This window comes from Quercus robur, chromosome 1 (genome assembly GCF_932294415.1).
Source record: "Quercus robur chromosome 1, dhQueRobu3.1, whole genome shotgun sequence".
Taxonomy (NCBI): domain Eukaryota; kingdom Viridiplantae; phylum Streptophyta; class Magnoliopsida; order Fagales; family Fagaceae; genus Quercus; species Quercus robur.
Window position 1 is genome coordinate 2,813,548 of NC_065534.1, and position 17,477 is coordinate 2,831,024.

Below are 17,477 nucleotides of genomic sequence, written 5' to 3' on the forward strand. Positions count from 1 at the left end.
CCTCTCGCAAGGCAAAAACTCCACCAGATGATCAATTTTAAGGTCACCACTTCCAAGAATTCACTAATCAACAATCAAGCGGTTACAAATATAAGGAATTTTACCAACTACTCTGGCCTATCCCAAAATACCAACTTACAGTTGAACCTGCGCTCCAATATCCAATTGGACTTGATTTTGTAATAGCTTTCTTTCCCTTGATGCACAAATCTCTAATCTGTGACTAATTCTTTGCACAGATCCCAGTATGTGACTAACTTCAACAACTTGAATGATGTTGTTAGCTATAAAGTTCTTCATTTCATCAACAATGAAGATTAGGAGGTACTTTGTTACAAAACCCTATGGCATGCAAACGCGTATGTGACGACTCTTAAAATAAGCCTTATATATGTCTAGGGTTACGAAAAAAGAAACCTTAAACAAATACATAAGCCTAGGCCAAATTTCAGATCTGGAAAATTGAAAATTGTAATTCTGGATAAATCGAGTTGTTGTTGAGCTATCTATCAAGCTTCATATTAAGTTTCAATAGCAGGCATTTATCGAGCTATCTGTTGAGACATAGTGAACAGCTTTTCTTCACTTGTTTAGCACTAGCTTCCGAGGATGCAAAAATAAACCTATTTTACATCCTCAAACGCTACTTTATCTATTTTACAAACCCATTTTACAACTTATCCTACATCCCAATTTTTATTTTTACATATAACTTAATAAAATAATATAAACTACATAATAAAATAAGAAAAAGTATTTTTATCTCTCTTTTTCCTCCCACTATCTTTTTCTCTTCACACACAATGACAAGATTAATTTTTTTTTCTTTACAACCTATGAATAGTAAGATTGCATATGCAACCTTACTATTCATAGGCTGCAAATTTTTTTAGGTATACAAACCCGGATGGAGTGGGTTTTTGTTGTCTTGGGTTGTAAAATAGCAATTAAAGGGTGTTTACACCCCCTATACTAGTGCTCAAGTTTCTCAAGAAAAAAAAATCATATAGAATGTATTTTACCACTAACTGCATGCTGACTCTCATAATAAGAAATAAGCCATCCTATACGTACTGCTCACTGTGAATCTTCTTCTAGCATGGGTTGTTGGTGTTGCACTCCAAATCCTCACATCCAAAAGGCCAAATGAGAAGAACTTAGTGGTGTGGATAGTATTATAGCCTTCACGTCCTCTTCATTCTGCATTGTCTACATTAGCTCGAGTTATTTACATGCATGTTATAGCTTAGGATATGTATTTTAAAATTTTCATTTAAATTCAACCATATGGTTATGGGTTAATAACTCACATCAGTGACAGACCCAAGATTTAATATCAAGTGGGCCAAAATTTCTAAGTGCATATGCACACATATGCTTGAGACTAGTCTAAATAATTAAAAAATTTATGTGAATAATAAGAAACATTTTTATGTAAAAAAAAAAAAAAAAATATATATATATATATTTTATTGTGTTTATCAATTAGAGGTTTTTTTTTTTTACACAATTATAAATCATTTTGTGATTTAAAAAAATCAAAATTCGACTTATGTACTGCTTATATGAAAAAAGGTTGTTAATAGTTGGACTAACCTCAAGTGCAACTTATGTTATGTGAATTCTAGTATATTAATTAATATCTAGACTAATAAAATAAATCAAATTGTTACACTTTTAAAACTTTATTGCGAATATTTATAGTACCTTTTCATATTTTACTTTAAAACAATTTAAATATTGGAGTTTATCATGTGAATTTCTATTTCATTTTTTAAACATAAATTTGAATAAGAATAATAATTTATTACCTGTAGGGGCTTGATTCGTGACGACCCCAAGATAATATTGGGCTCGTACGAAAAGAGGGCCCAGACAATATCATTTGTAGAGCGTGGGTTTGAAAGGTTAGGCCTTGGTTACCGGACGGTGGCATGGTTTGGTCCGGTTAATGAATCTCATCCGAGGAGTTTAGGGAGCTTTGGGCTCTGATTATTTTCCTTCTCTTAAGAACGCCATGGTTGAGAGGACTGATTGTCCTCCATCTCTTTTTGGCGCACCAACTTTTACGTTATATAGGCTTTTTCCATCGATCCTGACCTTCCACCTGTTGATTAGGCAGGTACCTACTCGAGCACCCATCCCATCAGCCGCTTCACCCAACTTTTTATTAGTTACGCCAATCGAAGCTACACTATTCAAGAGTCTTTTCCCCTTAATACGGTCAGTACGTTTGCAGGCGTATTTAATGCGGAGGTGACATCTTCTCCGTAAGCCTTTTATATATTTTATTCCCATATGAGTCCTATTCTGCTCGCCTCCTCTTCTGAGGGTGCTTGGGAGGCTCTCTTAGATGATAGACTGATCTTTCTCTTGAAATCTTGTGGGGCCGAGGACAGGGATATTCTCGGCCGTAAGTACGGGCAATTTGGACATTCGCTTCTCGTCCTCGGCATATCCCATCCTCAGCACGGGCACTGGGCCCTAATGGGAAGTGGGCCGGGTTGTGAGCCCTCTGACCCCACATTACCTTATGGATTATTGCTTTTTTTTTTTTTTATAATTTTTTTGATCACTTTTGAAAGGTAATACTAGTAATGTTTTTTTTTTTTTCCTTTCTATTTTCAATTAAAACTCTTACTTCTTTACTTCTTTATTATTTTTAACATTTTTCCTAACATCGATAAACTAAGAAATATTTTATTTTCCGTTTCAAATGAAGTTTGACATATGAAAAAGAATAGCCTATTAATTATGATATACATGGGAAAAATAAAAGAAAATAGAGAAAGAAAATATACAATAATAGCCTATTCGGTCCACTTCGGTTTACTTTGGTCCTATTCAATCCACTTCGGCTTACTTTGCTCCTATTCAGTCCACTTCGGTCCAAATTGGTCATATTCAGTTAACACCAGTTCTATTTGGTCCACAATGGTCCTATTCGGTCCACCTGTGGTTCTATTTGGTCTTATTCATTCTACTTTGGTCTAATTCAATCTATTCGGTCCGCTTTGGTCCCTTTTAGTCCTATTTAGTCCTATAGGATCCATTCGGTCCACTTCGGTCTTATTCTGTCCTATTCGATCCATTTGGTCCACTTCGATCTTATCTCTACTTTGGTCCTACTGATACTATTTTGTTCACTTTGGCCCATTCAGTTCTATTCGGTTTAATTTGATCCATTTCAGTCCATTTTTGTGCACTTAAAAAAAATACAGGTTTGGGTTAAGAGCACCTATTCTAAATCCAAACTTATTATCTTTGTAGCTTAAGATATGCATTTTAAAATTTTCAATTAGATTCAACCATATGGTTATGGTTTAATAACTCACATTAGTGATGGCCTGCTCCTATTGATACTATTTTGTTCACTTTGGCCCATTCAGTTCTATTCGGTCTAATTTGATTCATTTGGTCTATTTTGAAGTCCATTTTTGTGCACTTAAAAAAATACAAGTTTGGGTTAAGAGCATCTTTTCTAAATCCAAATTTATTATATTTGTAGCTTAGGATATGTATTTTAAAATTTTCAATTAGATTCAACCATATGGTTATGGTTTAATAACTCACATTAGTGATGGACTCAAGATTTAATGTCAAGTGGGGTAAAATTTCTAAAGGATAGATACATGCATGCAAATACTTAAGATCAGTCTAAATAAAAAAAAAATTATGTGAATAATAAGCTATATAATAATAAAAAAACAATTTATGTGAATCATAAGCTATATTTTTATGTAAAAATATATATATATATATATATATTTGTATTGTATTTATCAATTAGAGGTTTTTAAAACAATTATAAGTCATTTTGTGATTTTTTTTTAAAAGTCAAAATTCCAATTATGTACTATTTAAATGAAAAAGGTTGTTAATACTTAATAGTTGGACTAACCTGAAGTGCAACTCATGTGAATTTTGATATATTAATTAATATAGACTAATAAAATAATCAAATTGTAACTATGGTGGTAAAAAATAAACACTGTGAAAGATCACAGTGGCCTAGTAATTGACTTGCACAATTAATTTACTAGAAATACAAGGTAGAATTTCCACAATGGGAGACCTAAACAATTGGTTAGAAAGAAAAGAGGGACAATAAGAGAGGGACAATAAGAATATTTATTGATGTATAAATTGTTTCTTGAGGTACAAGGAGCCGGAAAGAAATCTAAAAACTCTTATATCTATTCAACTATTACAAATTTTCTCTCTTGTTTTTTCTTGAGTTTTTTCCCTCAAACTTTTCGAACCCCCTATTCACACTGCATCTCCCCCCTTTTATAGGCATCTTCCCATTCCTTATCCCCCCAATTGGCCTACTTCCAGCTAGTTCTAGGGGATACTTGTCACATCATCTTTGTACTTTTCCACCATTTTATTAGGAAAAAAAGGACTTTTAAGGGGTGTATGCACTGTTTAGGCCAATCTGTCAGCATTTAATATGGAAGAGATTAGTTAGAGAGTATCTCATTAATACTGCCTATGTGATCCTTATCTCTTTGTGACGTTTACCGAGTTGATCTTGATGGCGGTAACATCTCAAATTAAGTAGGGAGTTGGTTACTCATGGACCTTTACGTGTTTGTTGTAGGAAGAGCCTTACTTATCGCCCCAAATAGGAGCCTTAGTGGTGATGGTTAGCTTGGATCTCCACGGGATCTCTTTTTAAGTTTTGCTCTTTACATCACAGGCCTCTTACTTCCACCCTCACCTTTGGGCCAAGTCCATCTTATACAACTTGATCTGTTGGGCTTTTGGCCTTCGTCCCGGGTACAAGTTCATCCCCCTACATTAACACTTTTATAACTATATTGTGAACATAGTACTTTGAATTTCATATTTCACTTAAAAAAAATATATTAGAGTTTATCATGTAATCATTCTTATATTTCATTACTTAAAACACAAATGCATAAGAATAATAAATTATTAAATTTTGAATTTGTGATTTTTTAATAATTTTTTATATTTTCAATTAAACTCTCACTTTTTATATTTTTCTCAACAAAATTTTTCCTTACATCGATAAAACTAATAAAGATTTTATTTTCCTTTTCAAATGAAGTTTGACATATGAAAAATAATGGCCTATTAATTATGATCACATACATGGAAAAAAGAAAAAAAAATATAGAAAGAAAATATACAAACTGATTCACATAATTGAATTGAATGAATTATTATTATTATACATATATATTAAGAGAAGAAAAAAAATGTTCTGTGTTGTATAGGTCAAGCTACAACACCTAACCAATAGTGTTATAAATTTGACCCAACAAATTAGAGGTCCATTTGGTACAGCACCCAAGTTGAGCCCATTGGTTTCTCACACGGGCCACAATTTGTACCAACCACAAAAACCACAAGAAACTCATTCATTGTCACCAATCTCCTATAATTACTCGGAACTCTAAAATCAAATCAAAATCTAACAAGCATAGAAGAATATTCGCTCTTCGAAACCCTTTTAGTTTTTTGGATCCCTTTAAATTTAAACAAATACACAAAATTCAAAATCCCAAAATTCCATCGTGCCCCAAATTCACTCCTCTCCCGCTCAAATCAAACCCTTGCCACTAATTTGACCAAATCTTAGGTACTTCAATTCGTTAATTTCGTTTCATTCTCGTTCAATTTTTCATTTTCGTTTGTTTATGGAAAACATGTTGGTTTTTTTTATTAACTATGTGCTTTGCTATTTAATGTTAAATTTACGATTACCCATCATTTATTGTTGTTGATGAATTTAATACGCGTGTTTATGTTGTACTCGTAGTATTAATTAATGTTGAATTTGTTGGGCAGTATTGGGGTTTGACTTTTTTTGGGTGTAATATTTGTTTTCGAAGCACATATTTTTTAATTTTATAGGGTTGGGTGGGTACTGGGTCTATGAGTAATTCTGTTGCCAGTGTGATATTAGTTTTGAAAACACAGTTTTTTGAATTTTATGGTGTGGGATGGATACTGGGTCTCTGAGAAATTCTATTGCTAATTTAATATTAGTTTTCAAAACACATTTTTTTGGATTTTATGTTTTGGTACGGAGACTGGGCCTCTGAGAAATTCTGTTGTTGGTGTATTATTTTTTTTCAAAACACATACCATGCTATGATAGATAAACTATGAACCTCAGTAGTCAGTACAGGAGGAAAGAAAATTTCTGCTAGTGAATATGTTATAAAATCTCATAATGCAATTGTATTAATGTAAGATAAGTTGATTCAAGATGCATTTCAAAGGTGTATATTAGTATCGCATTCTTATTTGTCACCTGAAACATGAAGAACATGGTTTCTTGGCATATTCACATCTAGATCTCCATGACTAGACACATTCAAAATACATGAAGGAACAAAACAATTTAAATTATCAATGTCAAGAATGTATTGCTGAACTTGATTGAATTCGAAGTTTTGACTAGGTTATTTTAACGAATAGTTGAACTATTGCGTAGTCTTCCTCTCATGTTACTCTTTGTATTTTTTTTTTTTAATCCAAATGAGCTCTCCCTCATAACATTATTCTCCCAAATTGCTCCATTGTGAGGCCTTTTGATACAAATGTGCATCTAAGCATTGCCGAATTACAATTTCAAATTCATGTTTAGAGTATTATGTATTGCAAGCAAAAATTTGGCAAATTTAACTCCCGCCAGAATAATTTGTGCAGTTTTACCATGAAGTGGACAACAAAGCAAACTGGTTGCTGCCTGTGGCTGTTTGAGAGCAATTTAGAATGTAAAAAAAATCCTTTTGGTATATTTTTTGTGATGTACAAAAATCCTTGTGATGTAGGAATGCGAACTTGTTTATTTCCTTTGTGATGTTTATGGAACTTGTGATGTTTATTATGGAACTTGTGATCTTGGGATGTAATGACGTTTATGGAACTTGTTTATTTCCCTTTGTGATGTTTATGGAACTTGTGATGTAGGAATATTGGAAACTTGTTTATTTTCCTTGTGATGTTTATGGAACTTGTTTATTTCCCTTTGTGATGTTTATGGAACTTGTGATCTTGGGATGTTCAGTTTATGGAATTTGTGATGTAGGAAGGAGAACTTGTTAAATTCCCTTGTGATGTTTATGGAACTTGTGATATTGGGATGTAATAAGTTGTGAAAGCAGGGAGTTGTTATAGAACTTGTGATTCTTGGGATGTGTTGTGAAAGCAGGGAGTTGTGTGTACAACAGGAAGTTGAGAAAGCAGGGGGGGAAAAAAAAACCTATAGCCGTGTTTTTAAAACGCGGCTATAGGTTGTTCAATGTCGCTGGGAAAATATCTATAGCCGCGTTTAAAACGTAGCTCAAATAGGGCCTATAGCCGTGTTTCTTAGAAACGCCGCTATAGGTTAGGTTTGAGCTGCGTTCAAAACGCAGCTATAGACTTTTATTCAGCTGCTTGGAACAACCTATAGCCGCGTTTTATAGGTCCGAAGCCATAGCCGCCTTGATAACCGCAGCTGTCCTAGAGCTGCGTTTGTAATAAACACGGCTATAGGTGGGGGTCTACTGCTGCGTTTCCAAAAACGCAGCTATAGGCTGAATCCTATAGCCGCGGTTAGAAAACGCGGCTATAGGTCTGGTTTTAGCTTCGGTTTCAGAAAACGCGGCTATAGGCTTTGAGCTGCGGACTTTAGGCTGCATTTATAAACGTGGCCATAGGAAACGTGGCTAAAAGCCTATAGCCGCGTTTTTGTGGTCTTAAGCTGCGTTTTTCAAAATACACATTTGGGATGAGCAGGATAACTACATTTTTCACAATAATAGAACCAAAGCTCTGAATTTCGTTCTTCTTCACAAATATCGCAATAGTATTCACCTGAATCATCTTCAATGGTATTGGGCAGGGTAAAAAGATGCTCATATTGTCTGTACTTTATAGTAGGTGGTAGTGTAGCACATCCAAAATCTAAAGTAAAGTCACATTCAGTACAACAAAATATTTTCATTGTATAATAATTACAAGCACTACACTTCTCAGCCGATGTTGTACTATAGAGGATGAAGGGGTGCTTGTGACCGACATGAGTAAGTGTGTTTGGGACCAAATTGCATGAGACATCAAGTCCATAGTTGCATATGCTGCACTTATAGGTAAAGCCATTAGTTAAAAAACCACATGCATCACACAAGGCAAGAAAGAACACTGAGCACACTTGTAAAATGGAGTGGGTGTCGATGAAGTGGGTGTATCTTTTTATTGGGTAATTCCACACAAGATTTGTGTAGAAAGAAAGAACACTGAGCACACTTGTAAAATGGAGGAGAGATAGGTCGTATACACCCGTCACATATCTCATGATTCTCAAGCTCATCATAATTCTCAAGCTCATTGGTGAGCTTTAAGTCATGCTCATGACTAAAATGTTTGATTTCTATTGGTATTTCAATTTTTTCCTCTTTCACTTTGGTTGTTGGCTCGACGGACTCCTCTTCTAATTTCCACTCAAAGTTTAGCTCCCTATCTTCCATTTTTGTAGCACAATCAAGGTGGGCAACATAATCACATCTTGAACAATAATAAATCCCATACTTTGTGTTCACATTTTTCACACAAATTTGGCAAATTTGGTGCTCAGATTGATAGGGCTTGAGATAGTTGGTAAGGTTGAGAGGGTGATTGTGCCATACATGTTCGAACATGCTTGGTAAGGAAGCACAAATGCGGTCAACCCAAAATCCACATATGGCACAAAGGCAAGGCATGCCCCTGCCTTTTTTACCACAAAAATCACACATGAATGGAATCGATCCCTGGAAGAGGGCCAATGGGTGGTCATGAAATTTAACTGCAATGATTTGTAGAGTAGAAGCACATTTGATATCAAAGTTGAATTTGCAGAGTAAACAATGGTAAAAGAACTCTCGGAAAACTGAATTGCAGTGGTTGCATTTGTAAATGTCCTTATCATGCTTTGACTTTTTATGAAAAACTAGAGGGTGTTTGTCATGTACGGGGTGCCGCAACTCCTGGGGTAGTTTGGCGCATGAAAGATGAAGAAAAACCCTACATTTTTTACAGCAAAAGCATGAACCCTTAATTTGTTCACCACACCCATTACAGTTGATTATAAAATATCCTAGCCGGCTTAATTGAAGTGCAGAGGGCAATAAATTTCCTGGAAATTCATCGATCATGAAAGGATGCTCATGGATAAATTCTCGAAGCTCCGTTTCTCTCTATCTCCCTGTCAAACACACATACAACTAATTTGTCTACGAGACTTAATTATAATCGGTGTTTTGTGTTTAACTGAATAGATGTTCCATATATGTTATCAAATGATTATCTTAGATACTCACCTGGAAATCGAACACCTTGAGTAAGCATAATTTTCCATGCACTTCTATAGAACGCACCCTCTAGGTCCTTAGTCACTCCCTGGCCCCTGCACTAAAAAGAGAAGATCATCTACAAATGAAAATAAGCTTTGGATCTATCAATTAACTGAAAGAAATTGCTGTAGAAATCAAAGTAAACATGCTCCCTATCTCATCATAAAATTAAATGGTAAAATAACAACAAATATCTTATTGTATTTCACTTCTATATGATCGATACAGCCCAGGCTACTTATAAAAAAAATAAAATAAAATAAAAAAAAAAAAAAAAACTCACCCACAAACAAGAACTTTAATATGGTTTCAAAACCTTTTTTTTTTTTTTTTTTTTTGAGACAAGGCTTCAAAACTTGGTTGGTCTTTTTGGTTGCATGAATTCAGGTTGGTTAGATTTATAATCTCTACTTCTATATGGATTTTTTAAAAGTAGAATCTAGATAGCTTAAGGGAGTGGTAAGAAATGAACAAATTAATGTGTAATGAAATAGAAAAGAATGGAATCAAATGGTTTCTTTTTTTTCTTGGATGTTAAATGTAAAAGAAAAAAAAAAAAATATATATATATATATATATATATAACTCAATAATTATTATATATTAGTTGTGAACCCGTGCGTTGCGTGTGATAATTATTTTTATGGTGGTTTTATTAATTTTTTTTTTTACAATTTAAACTAAACTAATAATGAGTAATGTATTTCGTAATTATATTTTTATTTATTATATGAACAATAATAAATGTAATATGGAACAATCCAAAACACCAAAAAAACGTAAACTAAAAAAAATTAATAAAACTTAACAATAATTAATTGAACCAATATTAGGATAAAATTTTGTTTTTGATAATCTATTAAGGTTATTTTCTTTGTAGAAATTATAATTTCGGCCGCCCAAAATATATTATCAAATAAAAAATTATTAGCAAAATCTAAGAATTAAATTTTTATACCTGCATTGTTATAAAATAATAATAAAAATAAAATTGCAAAAGTTAAAATTTGTCACCTATCCGATTATTTTCGTTTGACTAACCTTTGCTTTTCTTTAAATAAATGGCATTATAGAGTACTTCTAATACAACTATTAAGAGTACTTAGTCCACCACAAAGGATTAGAAAATAAACAAAAATTAGTAAAGTCTCATAGTTTAACATCTAAATTGAGCACTATAAAAAATCATGCTATGTAACAGAATAAATACCAAATTATCCAAATCATGCTATGTAATAGAATAATATTATATTTTTATATGTTATATTTAATTCTTTAGAACGCAATAGAATAACATTTAATAATCAAAGAGAAGACGAAGAAAAAAAAAAAAAAAAAAAACAACAACAACAACAACAATTTTAAAAACAAAACTAAATCACAATTTAAAAAACAAAACTAAATCGCATTAACCCAAAATAGAGTTTTAAAGAATATAAAAAATTATCAACCTAAAGTAGAGATGCAAGAAAAATAAAAAAATCCACCAAAAAATTTAGAGAGAGAGAGAGAGGGGGAGAGAGAGGGAACCTTTTTTTTTTTTCTTTTTTTGAGGGAAAACTATGCATAGAATAGAAGAGATAGTGACAAATTTATAGTAAGAGGGTGTGAATAAAAAGAGACAAAAATAAAGGAAGATAAAAGGAAATAGGAATAATGATATTAATGTAGAGGTAGTGGAGAGATGAAAAGGTAAGGGAGGGAGAAAGATTGCAGAAGTAGTGGGGAGATGAAATGGTAAGGGAGAGAGAAAGGTTGGAGAAGTGTAAATATTAAAAAAATAAATGTTAAAAACAATTATAAGAAAATTGAAAAAAAAAAAAAAAAAAAAAAAAAAAAAAAAAAAAACTAAAGCTTGAAAGGCTTCAACGTTTTGTTTTGTTTTATTTTAAAAAATTTTTTTTTTCTTTAAGCTGAAAAGGCTCACACAAAATCCTAAACCTGAACTAAAAAGGTTTTGGGTTGAGCTTGATAATGAAACTAAATAAATAAGAGGTGGCCTGGATTAATTATACAAATTTATTATAGGGTGATAGTAGAAGTAAATAAATAAGTAGTGTGCTGGATTTATTATAGGGTGATAGTGAAAGTAAATAAATAAGTAGTGGGCTGCATATATAGGGTTGAAAATTGTAAAAACCATTTTAAAATTGTAGGACAAATTATATTTTAAAAAAGAAAAGAAAAAAAAGAATGACGTGGTAGCTGATGTGGCTCAACGTGAGAGCAGCAGCATTAAACACTACATTTTAGCTTTTAGTAATATATAGATTCCTTGATTTTTATTTGTGCTTTTAATTGAAGGGGGAAAATCTCATTTGACTCAATTAATAATTAGTGTTTCATCCATAATCGAATGCGTTAACATTTAAACACCAAACAAATTAAAAGTAATTAAGAAATTTTATTATTATATGTTGTTGAACTGTAACTTTGCAAAAATAAAAAAATGTCCATTAGCATTTCACCAAATTATAATTATGCAATTATGTCAAATAATTTATAAAAAAGACAAGTAGTAACTTGTTATCACTCCATTTCTATTTGGGATGATGCATGCAATATGGAAAGAATTTCTACTTTGGGGGTGGATTAATGAAAGATGAACAACTACTTTGGGGGATGAAGCAAGGAATCCTTTTGTATAGAACATAAAAACAATCAAAGGAAAATTGGAATGGTTTCTCAACGTTAATTGAGACAAAAGTCATTCTTTTATCCGTATTCTTCTTGTGTGCATCACAATTATGTCAAATAATTTACGGGGAAAAGTAACTTGTTATCACTTTATTTCTATTTGAGATGATGCACACAATATGGAAAAAGTTTCTACTTTAGGAGATGAAGCAATGAATCCATCTCTTGTTTAGAACAAAAAATTAACCAAAGGAAAAATGGAATGGCTTCTCCACGTTAATTGAGACAAAAGTTATTCTTTTATCCCTATTTGTATTCTACTTGTGTGCATCATGACAATTATGTCGAATAATCTATGAAAAAAAAAAATGTAACTTGTTATCACTCCATTTCTATTTGTGATGATGCATGCAATATGGAAAAAGTTTCTACTTTGGGAGATGAAGCAAGGAATCCATCTTCTGTTTAGAACACAAAAACAACCAAAGGAAAATTGGAATGGTTTCTCTACGTTAATTGAGACAAAAGTTATTCTTTTATCCCTATTTGTATTCTGTTTGCGTGCATCATCGCAATTATGTCGAATAATTTACAGAAAAAAAGTAACTTGTTATCACACCATTTCTATTTTTGATGATGCATGCAATATGGAAGGAGTTTTTGCTTAGGGGTTGAAGCAAGGAATCCTTCTTTTTGTTTGGAACACAAAAAACAACCAAAGAGAAAATAGAATGGTTTCCTCCCGTTAATTGAGACAAAAGTTATTCTTTTGTCCCTATTTGTATTCTGCTTGTGTGCATCATGGCAATTATGTCAAATAATTTATGAAAAAAAAATGTAACTTGTTATCACTTCATTTCTATTTGTGATGAATCACACAATGTGGAAAAAGCTTCTACTTTTGGAGATGAAGCAAGGAATCCATCTTTTGTTTAGAACACAAAGAAACCAAAGGAAAATTGAAATGGTTTCTCTACGTTAATTGAGACAAAGTTATTCTTTTATCCCTATTTGAAAGAGAGCAATGAACAAATCATTGCAAATCTCAAAACAAAATCACTGCATAGCCAAAAATGTCATTCCTGACCCCAAACTTGTCAGGAACTCAGGATCATTGCTATGAAACGGCCACAGCCCTAAGCCTTACGGCACCGTGCCACCATCCACACCTCCTTGTGACCCTCACAAGTCACAACCCATTAGCATCAAGGATGAGAGTAAGAAACTAAAGAGGAAGAGACAGACGAGTGACATTGAAAAAATAAAGTACCTTTAACTAATCTACAGTGCTAGTCAGATTTGACTACACATTATAGCTCGCATTTAGTTTGGTTTTAGATAGTTCAATACTGGTTTTACCTTTCTGGGTTGGTTAGCAAAATTTTAGCTGAACTAATTGAAATACTGATCCTGTGCTAATGATAAAAAGCTACAATATCTATCCCATAAATTAAAAGTAAAAAGAAGTCGATGAATCAAACAAGAAGATAAAGCCAAGTATACAAGCAAGCACATGATATAACTGTTGGCTATTTCTCCTTCAAACAGTCTTAGTAACAGAAATGATCTGGATCTCAAATACATATATTCCAGAAAGCAAGAGGTTATACCTTGTGCGGTTGTGCCTCCTCAACATCATACACAGCTCGTGCAATCTTACAAAATTCACCAGTTGCAAGAGTCAATAACTTGATTTATAGAGAAGAAACATTAATTTGTAATAGAAGCAGACAAATTTATTTCTAATGCCACCTAAACGACCTGTAGAGGGTCTGATACATTGGATGAAAGATGCTGATTTTCAAATTTCTCATCATCCAAGCCAAAGGAGCTGCACAGTTTAAAGCACATTAGCATTAGTAGAAAGAACAACACTTGAAGCTAAAATTCACACAACTACATAACAAAATGTTAAGTGCCCCTAATCATCTCCCCAGTACTTGGTTTGTAATTTGTTGTGATAAGAGCATTAATTTTTCTAATAAACTAAATGAATATTGAAACAAAATGGAAGTCCCAAAACATTGTTGATAACTTTGGCCACCCCACTGGAATTGTCTACACCAAATGAGTTTAAACAATTCAAAGTGCATAATTTTCAGTGATTTTCACTACCTGGGAGGTAACCCATTTAAATTCTACAAGCAAACCCTCTCTACGTAATCAATTCGCACATGTGTTGGCCCACTCCTATTCAACAATTGAAGTCCATGGCTAAGAAAGACAAATCACTTACTTCAATTTCCTTTTTTAAAGTATCTGGTTATAAATGAGCCTCATAAGTAATTCTGGATATCACATTCTTCTTTTTCTTTTTCTTTTACTTAAATGAATTTTGACTCCCCTCCCAATCACAAAGAGAGAAGGAAGGGGGGGCACATAGGTCACTTTACCAGTTCACTGCTTCGGGGGGCACATTTCAGTGGTAAAAAAAAAAAAAAAAAAAAAAAAAAAAAAAAAACCAATAAAATATTTGATTTAGTTCTGATGATACTCATTCCTTTGACAATTTATATAGTTGAAAAAATTAAAAACCAAGACCTACTTAGCCACATTGTGAAGCGTCAAGATGTTTCAGTAAAGAAGGAAAATAATAATAAAAGGTTGATAATATTGAGGATCTCTAATTGAAGTTTCATTAATTTTAAACTTTCCATATTAAGTGTCAAACAGCACATGAGAAACTTCTCTAACTAGGGGCAAAATAAGGCCTTCATCTTTGTGCAGGAGGCAATAGTTAAAGGACAGATTTGCTTGGAATGTATGCACCACAAATATGCAAAGTGTGAGACCAATAAGCTATGGCTCAACTAATACTTCCTCCTATAATATTGGGATGAAGGGTGAGGTCATGAGTTTAGCACCCACTAGGTGCATGTGTAACTTAACAATGAAAAGATACGAAGTATGAGAAAACTTTCAAAAACACCGGATATGATGACCATTAACAGGTTAAATGTATATGTCATAAATCAAACATTGAAATAGTAAATTCTTACATCATACTTATTTCAAGTAAAACATATAGTGCAATTGAATTATTACCTTCAAACAAGAAATAGATGTAAATACCCCATACCTTACTGTTTGCTTGTTGATCCAATTAAGCAATCTATCAGCTGTCCATGCATCATCAATAACATGCATTTCATTTTTCTCTCGTTTAGGTTCCCAACCACCCGATACAAATTTAGAAGAAGGGGCACAAAAGAGCATAGGATAATGATCCGCAGAAATCTTATCAAAAAGTTTAGTGTTTATCTGTGCTGCCAAAAAAGTGAAAGGAGAATGACCAAACACCAATTCAAAATTATTAGGATCAAGTGTCATTTAAAAAACCCAATAAGAGATGCAATAAATCAAACATAGAAAACTATACTGTTGGAGGTTAATCACAGTTATGGATTACTTGTCTGAAGTTCAGTTACCCTCTTTAATGGTTTGGTTACTTCATTAGCACTGCATTGAATGTATTCACCTTACCCCCCCCCCCCCCCTCTCTCTAACATTTGTCAACTGATAGTAATGAATTTTATCCAATTTTCAAAATGACTGAGGAAAGTATCTTTCAAAAAAAAAAAAAAAAAAAAAAAAAAAAAAATGACAGTTGAGAAGATGGGAGGCATTACAATAGGTATTGTTGCCAACCCACTCTTTCCCGTCCAGATTGCAATTTTTCCCAAGGTCCAAAATCGCATTGTTTTTATCTTCTTCTTTATGTTAGAGCATACAAACCAAATTTTAAGCTAGTGACTTTGGACCCACCATGGTTAATCAACCAGTGAATATGTGACTACAGGTCTGGTCCATCAAGCGAGCTACATGCTCTTAGTCACACTACTCTGCCAACCATTGGCTTTGATGCCACTCATTAAAGTGAAGGACATGTTAGGACAGCACATTCCCATGTTGGTTTATTTGACACTTAGATATGGGGGTTCATGTACAAGCTGAACATCTCCACCTATTAACTTAAACTTTTAAGTTGGATACTCTTAACATAATACTAAAATCCAGTAACTTAACAAAAAATAAATAAATAATAATAATCAAAATCTGGTTTGTTTGTTCTTGGACCCGACTTGCCATGCTTGTTCAGCTTTGGTTAGGCCACCAGGCCCGTTTGTCTAGATTTAGGTTTTGGTTGGACCAGGGGTATTAGGGAATCGAACATTGGTTGTGTTTGGGACTTGATATGGTTATTACCTAGTTGGGCCACTCCAACTGCTAGCTTAGGCGTCTAGATTGGGTGCTCTAACATTGTACTCACCTATTATTTTGATTTAAGTAATGGTATTGTACAGCAATGACAAAATTCAATTACAGGATTCACAGAAAAAAGAGTACCCAAAAGGGCAGGGCGGTGGGGGTTGAATGGTTCTGAAATTCAACACTTACAGGAGAAAATTAAAGAGGAGCTTATGTAGCAGAAAAATCATTTTCATGTTTCTCACAAAAATCACACCCTAAAAAATCTACCCATGCATTTAAGCGTGACAGAAGCCTAGTCAAGCCACAAAGTTTCTTCCTCAAATCCCTATACTTCTAATAGACCCTGTGGAAAGTATTTTAAATTTTCAGCAGGATATATTTCACCCTATCGAATGTATCACTGCAGATCATCCTTAATTAGTTGCCTATTTGCTAGAAGAGCTTCAATCCATGTTCTCTAGTTTACAGTTTAGCTGTGTCTTGCATTCAGGTGGTTTAGATTAAAACTGTAATTTGAGACAGGGTTATTCTGTTCCTTTGGTGCTTTACTGATATGAGTATGCAAAGAAGTCCAAAAACTTGCCATAACCATCAATCAAATACGCTTCTCTGTTCCAAACAATCAGCAGATTTGACAGACTTTCAGACGCATTAGGACAAACAAAAAGATCACACTAAAACCCAAGAAGCACAGGCAGCAAAAGTCAAAGGAGTACTATTGAATTTAAGCCAGTACATGGAGAAAATAACTTAATCAAGACTTGTTTGAGTTTAATTAGCCTTGCACTTATAAAAGATAGTTCAGCACCCTGTAAAACAGGATCCTTTTTTGATTTATGACCCATCAACTCCATGTAATTGGGGGATCAGATTGGAGTTAATGATTAATGGATGAAATCAATTCCAATGTGGAGAAGAAAACAATAAAATACAAGAACCACATTAGTGTCGTTAATTGGATTTCTATGATTGTGTCCTTCATAAAATTCAGTAGTCATTCTCAGGAGAGGAAAAAGGCACCAACATCTTCCATAGAAAGAAACTATCAGGAAAGTAATTCCCATTTATAAAAAAATGTGGCAGCGTAAATAGCTTCAATGCACAGTCCACTCTGGTCATTAATATGATCCCAGGATGAACTGTAGCAGGTCCATTAAAAAGCCTTGCAACTCTTTCGTAATGGGGCTGCATAAATTTATTTTCAATCAATATGCCAACAAATAATAAGACAGCATCCCCTTAAGAATTATCGATCACAAATTCTAGCATATC

General features: G+C 33.3%; 4 protein-coding genes across 17 annotated transcripts in view; 1 reads left to right on the forward strand and 3 right to left on the reverse strand.

Annotated features, from left to right (window-relative positions):
- The window catches only part of LOC126715792 (uncharacterized), a 65,016-nt gene that overhangs the window by 37,069 nt on the left and 10,470 nt on the right, over positions 1-17,477 (reverse strand). The gene's annotated exons all lie outside the window — the stretch shown is intronic.
- Positions 5,418-17,477, forward strand: part of LOC126715871 (uncharacterized) — a 40,883-nt gene continuing 28,823 nt past the window's right edge. Inside the window, exon 1 of the mRNA XM_050416714.1 lies at positions 5,418-5,611. The gene's annotated coding sequence lies outside the window, so the exon portion shown is untranslated. The remainder of the gene's footprint in view (positions 5,612-17,477) is intronic.
- On the reverse strand, positions 7,845-9,690 carry LOC126715864 (uncharacterized). The gene is made up of 3 exons (XM_050416693.1): positions 9,640-9,690; positions 9,324-9,414; positions 7,845-9,208 (listed from the first exon to the last, which is right to left on the reverse strand). Exon 3 carries the CDS (start codon positions 9,156-9,158, stop codon positions 8,145-8,147), a length of 1,014 nt encoding a protein of 337 aa, XP_050272650.1. The 5' UTR covers positions 9,159-9,208; positions 9,324-9,414; positions 9,640-9,690; the 3' UTR covers positions 7,845-8,144.
- On the reverse strand, positions 13,431-15,454 carry LOC126715897 (sulfhydryl oxidase 2-like). Its single transcript, XM_050416748.1, has 2 exons — positions 15,073-15,454; positions 13,431-13,824 (listed from the first exon to the last, which is right to left on the reverse strand). Exons 1-2 carry the CDS (start codon positions 15,321-15,323, stop codon positions 13,746-13,748), a joined length of 330 nt encoding a protein of 109 aa, XP_050272705.1. The 5' UTR covers positions 15,324-15,454; the 3' UTR covers positions 13,431-13,745.

Bases quoted from the DNA above. Each gene is read 5' to 3' on its own strand.
- LOC126715864 (XM_050416693.1), bottom strand. From the start codon at position 9,158: ATGATCGATGAATTTCCAGGAAATTTATTGCCCTCTGCACTTCAATTA.
- LOC126715897 (XM_050416748.1), bottom strand. From the start codon at position 15,323: ATGACACTTGATCCTAATAATTTTGAATTGGTGTTTGGTCATTCTCCT. The intron at 13,825-15,072 runs GTATGGGGTATT...TAAACTGTGCAG, and splicing joins ATCAACAAGCAAACAGTAAG to CTCCTTTGGCTTGGATGATG.